General features: G+C 49.9%; 1 protein-coding gene across 2 annotated transcripts in view; it reads right to left on the bottom strand.

The window, feature by feature from the left end:
* CFAP92 (cilia and flagella associated protein 92 (putative)) overlaps positions 1–13,789 on the bottom strand; it is a 385,549-nt gene that overhangs the window by 206,279 nt on the left and 165,481 nt on the right. For both annotated transcript variants that reach the window (XM_078661436.1, XM_078661435.1), the window contains exon 5: positions 11,703–11,834. In XM_078661436.1, coding sequence (XP_078517562.1) covers positions 11,703–11,834 — 132 coding nt within the window. The remainder of the gene's footprint in view (positions 1–11,702; positions 11,835–13,789) is intronic.

The following is a 13,789-nucleotide window of genomic DNA, read 5'->3' as shown; positions in this document are numbered from 1 at the left end:
GAAGTTCTCGGGGAAATCAAAACAATGGCCGCAGGGTTTTTCCCAGGTTGTCATAGGTTTGATTTGTTTTGAGGACTCCGTATGCCTTATCAGGGGCTGGAGGAATATTGCTTTGCCTAATTAGATGGCAAGCGTTATGACCTAATCAGATAACGCGCTCCTGTGCCGTGGTCTGGCGTAATCAGATAACGGTTTCTGCATCATGGGATGGCTGCTAGTTAACTTGTTAACCAGAATAGGGTCAGGAATAGGGGGATCGATACAGAACCTATAGGAATACATCACAGTTAAACCTGACTGCTTTTGTTGCAAGCTACCAGAGGGTTAAGCACAGGTTAATTTAGGGACTGTTGTGGTTCACCCTGATAGGGATTGTGGCTGTTGCTTGTCCATAATTAACACCCCCAGTCAACCAACAAACCAAATTTTCACAATATATTTATGTTTAAAACAAAAAAAGCATCTGCTAACACCAGTCCTAAACAAAGATGCACTTTAAAGGAATCACATTTGCCAAAGCCAGGCGAGGGCATAGTGATCCAGGGCTAGAATAGGGCATTTCGAAACCTGAATCCTCAGTTAGCACCACAGCTTAGCAAATTAAGCCATTTTTGCTGAAACAGAGTGCCCGGAAGATTACATGTTCAATAGGGCTTTGGGGGGGGGGGGTCGGCCAGCGGGAGGCCTGCCACCCCCGGGGGGTTTTGGGGCCGGGGGAGGGGGGTAGAGCCCAGCACCGTATGTGGGCTGGTTTTGGGCTAGTTTGGTAGCCTTGGGCAGGGGTGGGCTATTGTTGGGCTCCTTTTGGGCTGGGTCTCTTAAATCCGGACATTTTGCATCTTAGGCCACCATTTTGGTGGCTAGTGACACAGCAGCCAGGCAGGGGTGTGGTGTAGGCAATTATTTTGGTTTGGTTTTTCTTTGTGGGGAGCCTTCTGGGGATATATGGCATTTAGAAGTAGGTCGACGATGGCGATTGTGGGAGATCCGCAATGATGGAGCAGGCGGCATGGGTCGAGTCCGGATTTGCAGTGCTAAGGTTGGTCGTTGACGGACGTTTCATTGACGTGGTGGTGATGGTTGCGGCATTGGAGGGATGGGCCGGTCGTCCCTGTCGGGGCTCACACCTTTGATTGGCATGCGGCTGAGTGCGTGTTGCTTCCAGGGATCCACTTCTGTTGTGTCTTCCAGTGGTGGGTGGGTGCACGAGAGGTTTAGGTCATCCGGGGTTTGTGTTAGTGCGGGGGTATGCGAGGCGGGGATGCTTGTGGCCGGGGTGTGCGGCTAATTGGGGCTTCCGAGGGAGTCTGGGTTTCTGGTGGCCCCCCCTCTCCACACTCCTCTGAAAATGCCGTGGCTCAGGTTGGCTGCTGCGGTATGGATGGCTCTGGAGCTTGCTTCCGCTGTGCGGCCTCGCCGCGGGTTTTACACTTCATAGCAGGTTCTGTGAGTGCGATCGGAGGCCCAGGATTTTCGCATAGCAACAACTCTCTAGTGAAGCTTCGTTTTCCATGCTTCGTGACACAGTTTTATTTCAAGGCATGTCGTATGAGAATCGCGGTAGTGTTATTTAAAAGGGGGGGACGGCTGGGGGGGCGTGGGGTGGTGGTGTCCCCGAGGGGGAGGTGAGTATGGTGGGGGCCTCCCAGGTCTCCGTCTCCGCGGGCGGCTAGGGGGGTGAGGGGGTGGGATGGGGGGTGTGGGGGGGTCAGAAGTTGAGAGCCGGGGGGGGAGGGTGGGGCTGGGGGGGAGCTGTTGTGCGGCGAATGTACGACGGGGGTACGGGGTTGGCGGGAGGGGTGCGGGGCGGTTGGGGGGGCAGGAGGTCTTTTTTGAGGGGCGGCCTTCGAGTGGGGGGGGTGGGGTGTCCTGCAGGGAGTGGGGGCTGGACAAGTGCGGGGGGGGTTGGGGGCACGACGGGTGCAGAGGGGGGGCATTCGGCAGGGGGGGTGGGGGTTTTTGTGGGGGGAAGGGGGGTTTCTTCCCCGGCATGCTGGACCCCACCTCTGGTTCTGGGCAGGGACGCTGAGATAGGCGCTCGGGAGAGCAGCATGCGGCTCCACTCGACCGAGGGGATGGGCCGGCTCTGCCTGGTACGGGCGGTCGTGCTCCCACGAGGGACCATTCTTGAAAGCGCGAGGGGAAGCGGGGCGGTGCGCCCCCGCCACTCCCATCCCGAAGGGTCAGGACGGCTGCCGGGGTTGGGGATGACGGCAAGAGACTGTTGATCAGATGCAGAGTATTATTTATTTATTTATGCGTTTTACATGGCGCAGACTTTACCCGAAGGTGTCAGAGCACTTCACAATAGTAACAGACCTGTTACAGGCGCATTACATGTGAATGGATTGCTAAAGCAAGGTTACAGTAAATGAGGCATAAGTGACAATCGTGTGCAAACAAACTGCAAGAGGTAGCAAACGGTGCGTTACAGGAGAAAGCGTGGCATGTGTGCGGGTTACGAAAGCGGGCAATGTGCTAGTAGATGTATAATACTGCAATAAGTGGAGGACACTCGCACACAAGAGCAGGAGTTACGTGGGCATGGTGGCCCTTGTGTAGGTATCGAAAACAAGCAAATGTAGGAGGTAGCAAACAGCATGTTACAATGGACCTGTGACGTGAGCATGTTACTAAGAGCCCCAATCGCAGGTAAAGGATTTTTACTGTAATAATGGCAGTCTCACAGACCACACGTACACACTGGGATGGCACTTCCATAGTTAGAGGGACTAAAAGAATTTCTATACTAAAAGGGTCTTCCTGCAGGTAATAGTGAGGGCATAATTTAACTTTGGAAGTGCCTTGAAGGAGGAGAATTTTGAGGTCAGGTTTTGAAGGCCGGGGAGGAGTTGGTGGTCCAGAGCTGGAGCGGAAGTGAATTCCAGATTCTCCTTAAGTCGCCTGAGAAGGATTGGGCCATCGATCTTTCCTTCGTGAAAGTGGGAGGTTCAAGCTGTAGATTTTCCACATTTCGTGAAGGGCTAGAGCCTCCAGGGAGTTTCAGTTTATTCGCCAGATAGCGGGGGAGGAGGAGTGTGAGGCTTTGTGGGTGATGGGGGCAGTCTTGTAGAGAGATCTCGCACAGATGGGAAGCCAGCGGAGGGTGGATAACATAGGTGGGCTGTGGTCGCTTCTTTTGGCCCTATAATGTGGCGTGCTGATCTAAGGGGAACAGACTTAAGGGGGGACAGGAGGGATTTGGGCAGGCCAGTAGGAAGAGAATTGCAGTACTCCAGTCTTGGAGAGCACCAGCGATGGGACCAGGTTTGTTTGAGGTCATGCTATGGGAAGAAGCGAGGGCTCCCACTAAGAGGGCGCAGTGGTATCGAGCAGTCTTTGCAATTGAATTAATAAGGAGGGTAGATTGCGTTGTGTGTCGAGTGGGACTCCAAGGGATTTTGCGCTGTCGACAATGATGGGTTTGTTGTTTCATAGATTCTGCTGGTCCATCCATGATTGAACCGGGGGAGGAGAAAGTACGGAGGAGTGGAGGAGGAGACGAGAGGAGAGAGGACTTGGAACGGGGGGATTGGATGTGGTTTTGTCAGCAGGAGGTGGGGTGGAGTTGGACGGAGCCCCTAAAGGGGGGGGGGGGGCTGGGGGACGAGTGGAAGGATGGTGCTGGGCAGGAGGCCATGGTGCCTTGGGACGACGTGGAGGATTCTGAGGAGGAGGGGGAGATGCGGAAAGGGGGTGAGGATATGGTGCAATTGAATTATGTGGAGGACCGGAGGAGGAGGGGGAGATGCAGGGGGGGAGCAGAGTAACGGTGTTGGTAGTGTGTTTCAGGTATGTCCACGGCAAGGAGCGCCGAGAGTGACGCCCCCCCCCCCGGCTCCACTGGTTAGGCGGCGGGATCCAGTGACAACGCCGGCCTTGACGCCAGGTAAGGATGGTGGCGGAGCAGGGGAGTGGTTTGGGTAATCCTCGGCTGTCGGTTGGTACAGATACCGGGGATCCTGGGGGGCGCTGGGGAATGGCGCGGTATGGAAGGGGGGCCAGGGGGAAAGGGGTAGGGGGAAAGGGGGTCAAGAGTCTGGGCATAGGCTTGTCGCCGGTTAGGGTGGAGAAGTTGGAGCAGTCGAGGCGAACACAGGGATAGTGCGGGGCAGTTGTTTAAGGAGGTGAGCGGGGTCCGGATGGGGCCCCCCCTTTTTTGTTTTGAGCCGCCGCTGCCGGGTTTGATTGTTTCCCCTATCGGGGTGGTGCTCGGGAAGGAGCCCGGTCAGTCTCGGTTGTGCCAGCAGCGGTCGGGGTCTGGGGGTAAGTCGTTGTGGCGGCGGAGCCCCCGGGGGTGTCGTATATGGTCATGGACGTGGCGGCAGTGGGTGAAGGTGCTTTCATGTAAGTGCGAGGTTAGGTTAGCATTCTGGCGGCTTTCAGGGCATCCGGAGGATCACCGGTTTGTGGGGAACCGGTTGACAGGGGGGATAATTCTGGGGATAATAGCATTGCCCATGGGATGTTCGATCTCGCGTGGGCGGTTTGGGCGTTTCAGTTCCTTGTTGCAGTGGGCTTTTTCCTGGCGGACAGGCTCTGAGACGGACGCACGATCTGGATGACTTCATTCTGGTGGGACGGCCGGGTCCGACGGACTGCCAGCGGCTGCTGGTCAGTACGGGCCTCTTGGGTTGCCTGGGGGGTGCCCCTGGCGCCAGAGAAGTCGTACGGTCCCAGTACGGTGCTGTCCTTGCTTGGTATAGAGCTCGACTCCGGGCCGTGGAAGCACGCCTGCCAGAGGACGAGGGGGCGGCAATGTTGGCATGGGGGGCAACAGCACTGCCCATGGGAGGTTCGATTTCGTGTGCGCTGTGCGAGCCATTCGGTTCTTTTTGCAGTGGGCTTTTTCCTGGCGGACAGGCTCTGGTCGATGTCGCATTATCTGGTTGACTTCTTTCTGGTGAGACGGCCGGGTTTCGAAGGACTGCCAGTGGAGCTGGACGGTTTTACAGGCCTTATGGCTTACCTGGGGGTGCCCCGGGAGCCAGAGAAGACGCACGGTCCCAGTTCGGTGCTGTCATTCCTTAGTAGAGAGCTCGACTCCGTGGCCATGGAAGCACGCCTGCCGGAGGACAAGAGGACGGCAACGTCGTCATTTGGTCTGACGCTGTCCGGTTGACGCTGCTGCATCATCGAGTACGGTTGTCGGTGGGGATTAAGGGGGATCTCCTTGAGACAGGCGTTCTTGGGGCATTTCCATGGTGTGCCTATGAGCGGACATGGGAGGAATTGCGGTGGTCGGGAGCAGTGGGGCAGGGGATAGGTGGTTTCCCCAAGAGCGGGTGTTGCGTTCAGGTTGAATTTGATGGGCGGGGGCTTTCGGGGGGGACGATTTGCCGTCGGCGGGGGATTGGGGGACGCAGCTGTGGGACGGCTGGGCGGGGGGGTTTGGTCGAGGAGGAGGTGGCAGAGTGTATGCGGCACAGGTGTTGGGGGTCCTGCGGCACGCCCTATGGTGTATGGGTGAGGACCCGAAGGCGTTACGGAGTCATTCCGTCAGAGTGGGGGCGGCAACGGAGGCTGCGCGTCAGGGTTGGGGAAGGACTCTGGCCCTGGAGGTCGGACTGTTAGCGGGCATCTGTCAGGCTGCGGAGGGTGGGAAGTGAAACTACGACATGAAGGACATTTCTCGCCTCTCACATGTGTGTCTTTTCAGGTGCAGGGGCGGGGCCAACTGCGGCGTTGCTGGAGATTTATATTGGTGAACACTCATTTATAAAGCAAGCAGAAAGGGGGACTGGGTCAAGCACCGGAATCAGAGGTTGGAGTTGGACGACAGGTTGTTGCATTGTCAGTGGCAAGGAAAAGGGGCATGCGCTGGCAGGCGTTGTTGCAGGCCAGGTGTGCAGTGGTAAAGGATGGAGTGTGCCTGACGTGGGCTTGGTACCGTGCAAAGGGTTAGCGTTGGTTAAACAAGTGAGGAGGGACATGTTAGAGATACGGCGCGGGTAGGCAGGGTGTCAGGTCATATGGTCAGAGTTTCGGTCCTAGGCGGGTTGAAGGGAGGCTGAGAGGCCAGTGGCCATAGATAGGACCCGGAGGAAATTTCCAAGGAAATGAAGGTTTTTGAGGAGTGAGAAGGTTGAAAGGATGGAGCGCCGGGAGCATAGGTATGGGGCAGTGGATTTTCCGGGAGGATGGGGTTCACCTGTTAGTGCGGAATGGAGTTGTATGTGCTACAATTGGGGGAGGCTCTGGGTCAGGCCATTGGTGCGCGATGCCCGGAAGTGCAGGAGTCCTAATGGGGGGGGGGGGGTCGAAAGCCGTTAGCACGTCTTTCGAGTGGCGGTTCTTCCTAATATATGGGGGAAGATTAGGAGATCTGTTGTTGGATTATCGGGGGTAGGTCAAGCATAATAAAGGATTTAGCCAGGTGGAGAGGCAAATTGACGTTTCTGCTAATTGTTTGCTGTTTGTGGATTGGGGGAACCAGTTAGGGGAGGGGGTGGGGGGTTTGTCAGGAAATTGCATATTTAGTGAGGTCTAGTTTTGTACGGCGAAGGCCAAGGGTTGTCATTGTTTAAGGTCCACCTGCTTCCAATAAAGCGGCCTTTATCACACCTAATTTGGAGTCTCTGGTCGGTGCTGTTTTCCTCCCCCCCTCTCCCCCGTTGGGCCCCAAATTTATGCAGGGATGGCCAACTCAGGACATCAGACTTTACACATTGAATAGTTTAAGTTAAGCAATAAGCACCACTAAAAAGGGTGATAGTAATGCCTGCTATTTGCATCCCTTAAAAAAACAGACAACAGAATAGTTTTAACTGATATATGAAAACAAGTTATTATTAGTTCAATGTGACCTTTCACCAGCGTCACTGGAGCATTCTGAGTCCACTGGTTGTCATTAAGATTTGGTTTAGATAATATTCCTGTGGTATCTACTTTCACGCTATGCATTTGTGAGGAGTGGTGTTTTTGCCATGTCTCCTTGCCCACCTCATCCCATCAGCCTACAGGAATACTCCAGTTGCTTCCGAAGATCAAGAGCACTTAATATGCCCAAGTAGTCCACACTCCGACCTGGGATGAACAATCTATTTCAACAACATCCACAGCATCATTTCCTGTAAAATGTAGCGGGTGAAACTGGCTTTCGAGGTCTCATTTGAATGCTCGCCAAAATAACTGGATTCCCAGCTTACAAATCCCAGTTGTAATAACTATATTTTGCCACATGTGGCGAGGATATGCAGTGGGGGTAGGGGCTTCTATTTTTCTCCTACCACAAACAAGTTCTGGTTATTTATTTGTTATTGACATTTATTGATCTATTGAAATGTGAATTTTCTGTATATGATTTTATTGTACTTTCATGGAAACCTTTGACTTAATAAAGATGATGGTGATCTATGAAGCATCATGAATTCATGCCATAACAGTACCTCCAAGGTGGTGGGTCTGCAAAACTGTCGAAACAAGATGTCTTGCAGAATACCTCTGGCAAAGTGACCACCTCTGCAGTTTTCAGAATGAAATCAGTTTTGTCTGGTGAAATTGTGAACTGAACCCACATCAAAGTCCAACAGATGTCCACTATAGGACCACCCCCAGACAATGCAGATGAAGAGTTTATCAGTCTGGTGTAATGGGCCCTAATGGTTTCTGCAGGTTCTTTCTTTGCATTATTTTAATGTGCAACACACTATGTACCTGGAATTTGTTCTCTTCTTCAATTGATGATCCTGTAAAGCCAAAGGTAATACACAAGGATTCTGCTTTGAGCAAGACAATACCTGCACCACTGACTCCTCTGTCACTGGTGCATCATCCCCAGAGGCAGGGCGATGGCAACAGGAAATATGACCTGATAGGGCACCGCTGTGGCCAAAGTTGGCCTGACCCATGTGACTATAATGGGCTCCATCAAAGCCTCATTTAAAGGGAGCAAGGACTCAGATGCTGAAGATTATGGCTGCAGAATTTCAGGGAGTATGTTTGCCTTGTTTTTCTCCATGGGCAAGGGTAGTTCCAGGACTTCAGATGCCTTTCACAGGACAGACGTAAATAATGCTACTCACTTGAAAAGAGAACCTGAAGGACGCTCTATGTCAACTTCGGGATAGGAATCCAGCCCACATGCACTTTGTAGAGCTAAATAGTCTGCAGCATCAGTGCTTGGGAATTTTACCCACCTCGCTGCTCTCATCATTGCATGCCCCACAAAGTCAGGCATCCGGATCTGATCCGAGCCAGAGCCAAATTGTTTGTGCAACTTCTGAGAGTACTCCTTCCTTGATAGTGGTCTATATTGAGGTACCTCCACCAGCCAGTGTACCTAGTTTCTTAATCGCATCAGGTAGATCTTGGGAAAATCAGCTGCTAAGTGCAGTGGCTCTGATGGTGGCACTGGCAGCCCCAAGTTATGGCAACTGCCAGCGGCGGCAACCTCAGAGAGGCCTTTGGTAGAGGAATAGCATGGACCTGCACTGGAACGGTGCAAGGGGAACGGAGAGAAGGGCTGACTCGCACCGAGGAAATAAATGCAAATAGAAGCCTAATGAGAAGACCAGTGGCTCCATGGGGCCCAAGGGTGCAAAGCAGGAATGTGGAGGAATTAGGCCAGCACCACCTACGGCAAGGCTGAGAATTGCACAGGATCAGCGCGAGTAGATAAAACTGTATGTAGGCTTTAGATGCAGCAGTGCCGGAGCCGCATCAGGAAGCAGGATCAGGAGATTTTTTCAGCTCCCAAACCGCCCGTTTGCGACTGGAAAAAAGCTTTTTACTATATACCAATCACTAAATTGTGATTCAGCAACCTATCAGCGAATCACCCAATGGGTAGGCATTTCAAAGTTAGGAAGGGGTTTGTTGAGGGCATCCCTTCCAAATAGTGACTCGCAGTGGCATGTATGAAGGTTTGCGACTGAAATATGGTTGCAAAATAGCCGCATTTCACCACCAACTACGAGTTGATGGTTCCCCATTCGCAATTGGGAAGGGGTCCTTGGGAAGGGGTCCCCAAGGTCAATTGCAACCCACTGGGAACCCAAACAGCGTAAAACACACGGTATGCATAACTATTTGCGATTTTTTAATAGCAAATCGCAAAAATTTGCAATCAGGAAATTGCAAACCCAAAGCTATGTACATCTGGCCCATAGTTCTATATTTGTCCAAGTTAATTCAAATTCAGAGATATTAAGTTCCTTTCCAAACATGACTTAAATCCTTAGAATACTGCTCTTAGTTCAACTTCAATTTCCTAACATGCTGTCACAGAAAAACAAACAATCTCCAAAGTTTCCACAAGTTCTGGAGCTAAGTTCTTGACTGCAGCAACAAAGTATCTTAATTGCCTAGCAAGAATTCTGTGAATCATGAGGAAATTGATACCCGACAAGTTCAAAATGGCCGCTACTCCCAAACAACATAAGAGTTGAGTGGACTCATGAAAAATGTAGTATGCTTTTAGTAGCTGACATATAGTGTTCTCTAGAAACACAGCGCCTTTCACCAAGTGGCACCGACACTCTTGGACCACTGCTAGCCTTTCCTTCCAAGGAATAAACTCAGCACATGTGAGTATTGACCTTCCACATTCATCGAGTACTGGACAATAAGCCACGGATTATGACCCCAAGTAAATTTCCATGTGCCCTGTAAGTATGTCTTGGACAAAATCAAAAAAGTATATCTCATCAGCCTGATTCCATCACAGTGGTTTTGAGACATCCTCAACCTCAAGGATAATTCAGCTAGGGAGAGCTGCCAGTGAAATTAGAGAAGCCATGCCATGCCATTGCCATATTTTTTAAAATTCTCAGAACTGCCCAAGCTGTTTACAACAGAAAGTAGTCTCCACATTAAGTGGATATCTTAAGATATGTCACAGGCTATACATGTCCACCTAGACCAGAGATCTTCAAACTGTGCAGCGCACCCCCATGGGGGCCCGTGGCTGCATTCCCAGGCAGATGTGAATGCGTCTTCAACTGTTTGTAAATGAAGAACGCCTGGAAGTGCGATTTGTTTACCTAGTGCACTTACAGGCTGTCTTCATTTACATAAAGAGTGTGAACAGCGATCCTGAGGGTTGTGGGGCAGGTTGAATAAGTGGGGTCACAGGCTCAAAGAAGTAGCTAAAAAGAGCAACATATTCAGTATCATTTATTTGTATTGTTTCACTTTGTTGTAGCACATATAAAATAACAGGTGCATGTTAAATGAAACATAAATGCAAGTTAAACTAATAGGTGGGAAATCAGACTATACCTCAGCACATTTTTACAATTGTCCATTATAAGGACACACTGCAGACCTAACCTGGTGAAACTATAAAATTACCTCTCAAGAAGAACACATATTTGTCACTATGAAGGCTCCAAGTGACTCCACCAGTTAAAGTCTATTCTGGCTCCCAAGTACTCTATATTTCATGATTAACCAGTTGCCCACATTTACCTTTAAGAGATGAGATTTGTGTTTTACACAAAGGGGCATAAATCCTGCTTTGTGTCTCAGGCCTAGGAGTGACAGCCCAGTGGAGTGGTCAGAGCAGCCATCTTACTTCACAGAGTTGTAGGCATGATTGGTGAGGCCAGTGCTGTGGCACCAGGTCCCAGTGATGTGAAGAGCCAGCTGAACCCCATGTTGGCTTTACTATTCTTCCTAATTTGCATTAGGGCTCAGTGGCCACATGCTCTGACAGTGTGGCTTTGGGCCTCTGAGTAATGATCCAGGGGTGGGGAAAATTATTGCAGAGGAGACACCTTACTTTGGGCATCAGAGAGTTGACAGTGACTGGGATGGGGCAAAATGGGGGCTCATGTTTTTAACAATGGGCAGAGGAGACATCCCACTTTCACGAGGCAGTAGCTATCCTCTTTGAAGCAGGTGCAGCGGCACTGGGGTCCAGGGGTCTGAGAAGCCCACTGTATTACAATTATTATTATTTTTTTTTTTAAAAAGGGTATGGGGCTAATTTCCTTGCTAGCCTTAGGACCAAGGGCACCTTCGCTGCAAAATGGGGGGCAACATCTGGGGGCACTTTTTCTTTATGTGGCCTATTGGTGGGAGCTGCTGACTTTGGTACTGTGGAACCAGGATCAAGTCTCAGCATTCGCTCAACATCCTGTGATTCTTGTCAAATCACTTAATCTGAGCCCCGAAAAAAAATGTGCCTAGTTTAATGTAATTGGAGGAGATTTCTTGCAACTCAGGGCGACTATTATCATTACTAGGAGGTGCTGTGGCATTGGGGCCGAGGAGTGTGACGGGCTCACAACACCCAAATGATGGGGAGCAGAGTTTCTTGGTTACCTTATGTTTTTGTTTGATGAATCTCCTATTTTACATGTCCCACATTTATAGTGGTTTATACGGCATAGAAGATATCTCCTTGAAATGATCTCATAAGTCCCTCCCCCTGCGCTCAGGCCTGCCCCTCCCCCAATCCTTGACATAAAGTTTTGGACGGGGGCCCTGACTTCAAATCATTTTATTTGGGGGCGGGGGGCACATTTGCACACCACACCATCAGAATCTAAGTTAGATGGTGCAGATCAGACAGAGTCGGTGCTACTATGATCCATGGATGTTTTGACCAAAGAACCTGAAAGTAGCTAGCAGTAAAATCATTTTGTACAGAGATCATTTTGCAAGCAACATTGACAACATATACGTCTCACATAAAAAATTGTGTAACAGACTTTTTCATTAGAAGAATGTTTCTCATGTCTTAAAAACGTTCCTACCTGTTACTCTGCCATAGGGAGGTCCTTCTGGTGAAGATAATGGATTCACGTCTTTGAGACTAATAACGCTGTGCGGATGTTCGGTATTTTCATACAGTTTTCTTTGTTTTAAAACCAAAGAACTTGTTCCCACTTCAAAAAGAAAAAAAAGAACAATGTATTGTGAAATGATGATTCGAATGACGTGCGAACATATTTTGTTTTTAAAACCGTTATAAGCATCATTACCGTCGTGCGATGGTTTTATAGCTATATTTGAAAGAAAACATTCCATTCAAGATGTTTCCTGGATTAATGAAGTCAAACGTGCAAGTGTGCTAACACAAAGATGCTCAATGTGATTAGATTTATTAGGGAGAAGGCACAGAAAAGGCTGATGAAATAGGGGCTAGCTTGTGATTCTCTCCCACCCATGCTTTTTAACCACACTAGTGAGATCCAGCAACCTGTCCTGCAGTGCTTAATTTGAGCAGGAGGTTTCCGGTGGTCGGCACCAGCACTTAATTGTCAGCACCGGCTCTAGTGACTGTCCACCACACAGTGGTGCTGTCTGAGATGTGCACAACAACTGTGTTTATTAAGTCAAATGACAATCGAAATGAATAATACTAGCCTCTCACACCATTATTATAGCTTTATGTGGCCTGAAATAGTCTGAATCGTTACACTTGTTGGAATGCAATGGTTAGGTGTTATGTTGGTATTGTCATTGGCAGCGCTGGCATGGGCAATGCATGGTTCAGGCTGCTGTGACCTGCCGAAAAAGGCCTCAGCTCTTAATTCTTTATAAATTAAGCACTGCCGCCCTGTTCTTTACAGTCCAGCTGGGTGAGCAGCGCTTACAACGCAACTTTTACAACTAACTACTTTTACCACGCAACTTTTACAATGCAAGTCGTTACAACGACTTGCGCTGGGGGGCGCTCTAGGATAGGGAATAGTTTAATTTACTATCCAACACCTTCCCTACTATCCACGGGGACTGGAGTTGGAATAGTAAATTAAACTATTCACTATCCAGCGCCCTCCAACGCAAGTCGTTGTAACGACTTGCGTTGTAAAAGTTGCGTGGTAAAGGCATGCGTTGTAAAAGCATGCGTGCTAACGACATACATCCGTCCAGCTGTGCATAGCCATCAACTTTGTGCTGCAAACTCTCTATCCAATACAAAAAGTGAGAAAGAAACCCTCAGCTATGGTTCACTGGCTGGAGGGCCTGCATACAGCGAGGCCTTGTGTTCAGCTTAAGTTCCAATTAAACCAGCTGTGCATAGCCTCCAGCCATGCTTGGTGGCCTCAGGGAGCAGGGACTGCCTGACAGTCAAACCTTGTTCCCAGGTTCTAATATCAGCCCGGTGCCACCCAAATCAGCCGCTCATGATCGTTGTCCATGCACAGAAAGGTACATAAATAAATGCACATATGTTATAATATATATAAAGTGCATAGCTGCCCCACTTAAGGGCTTCAAAGCACTGGCCTGCTACAATACAGATATCCCTTAACAGAAACTGGGATTCAAATGCTTTCTAAAGCAGAAGTGGTTGGAAGTTTCCTGTAGATGTATAGGCAGGTTGTTCCATAGTACCTGAGCTATCGCTCAAAAGGAGCGCCCTCCCTTCCTAGCCAAACTGATACGAGCTAGCACCACCAGATTTGAGTCTGCTGATCGTAGAGACCTGATTGGTTGATGGGGCTGAAGCAACGACAACAATCTAGACTCACCCTGCTTGTTCATAATCCGGTGAGCTGCACACAGAGCCTCAAAACTGAATGTGTTTCTCTATCGGAAGCCAATGCATCTTACAAAGTATCCTCAGCTGTGAATTTTGGCAGGTGGAAAAGTAATCTTGCAGTGGTGTTATGAACAACTTGCAGCCTGTTTTTCACGTACCTGATGGCACCCAAATACAGGATGTTGAAATATATGAGGTGAGGGAGATTAAGGACTGGATGAGTATTCTAAGGCTGCAAAAATAGATAGCAGACAGCACGTTAACTTGTGGCTCTAGCGATAGATGTCGTAAAACCAGACACCCTGAATTTTTACAGAAAATCTGGACTTGGGAGGGCACCCTATCACTCTA

The sequence above is a fragment of the Lissotriton helveticus genome, chromosome 9, assembly GCF_964261635.1.
Source record: "Lissotriton helveticus chromosome 9, aLisHel1.1, whole genome shotgun sequence".
NCBI classification, from domain to species: domain Eukaryota; kingdom Metazoa; phylum Chordata; class Amphibia; order Caudata; family Salamandridae; genus Lissotriton; species Lissotriton helveticus.
The sequence above is the reverse complement of the archived record's forward strand: the minus strand, read 5'-3'. Positions and strand labels throughout refer to the sequence as shown.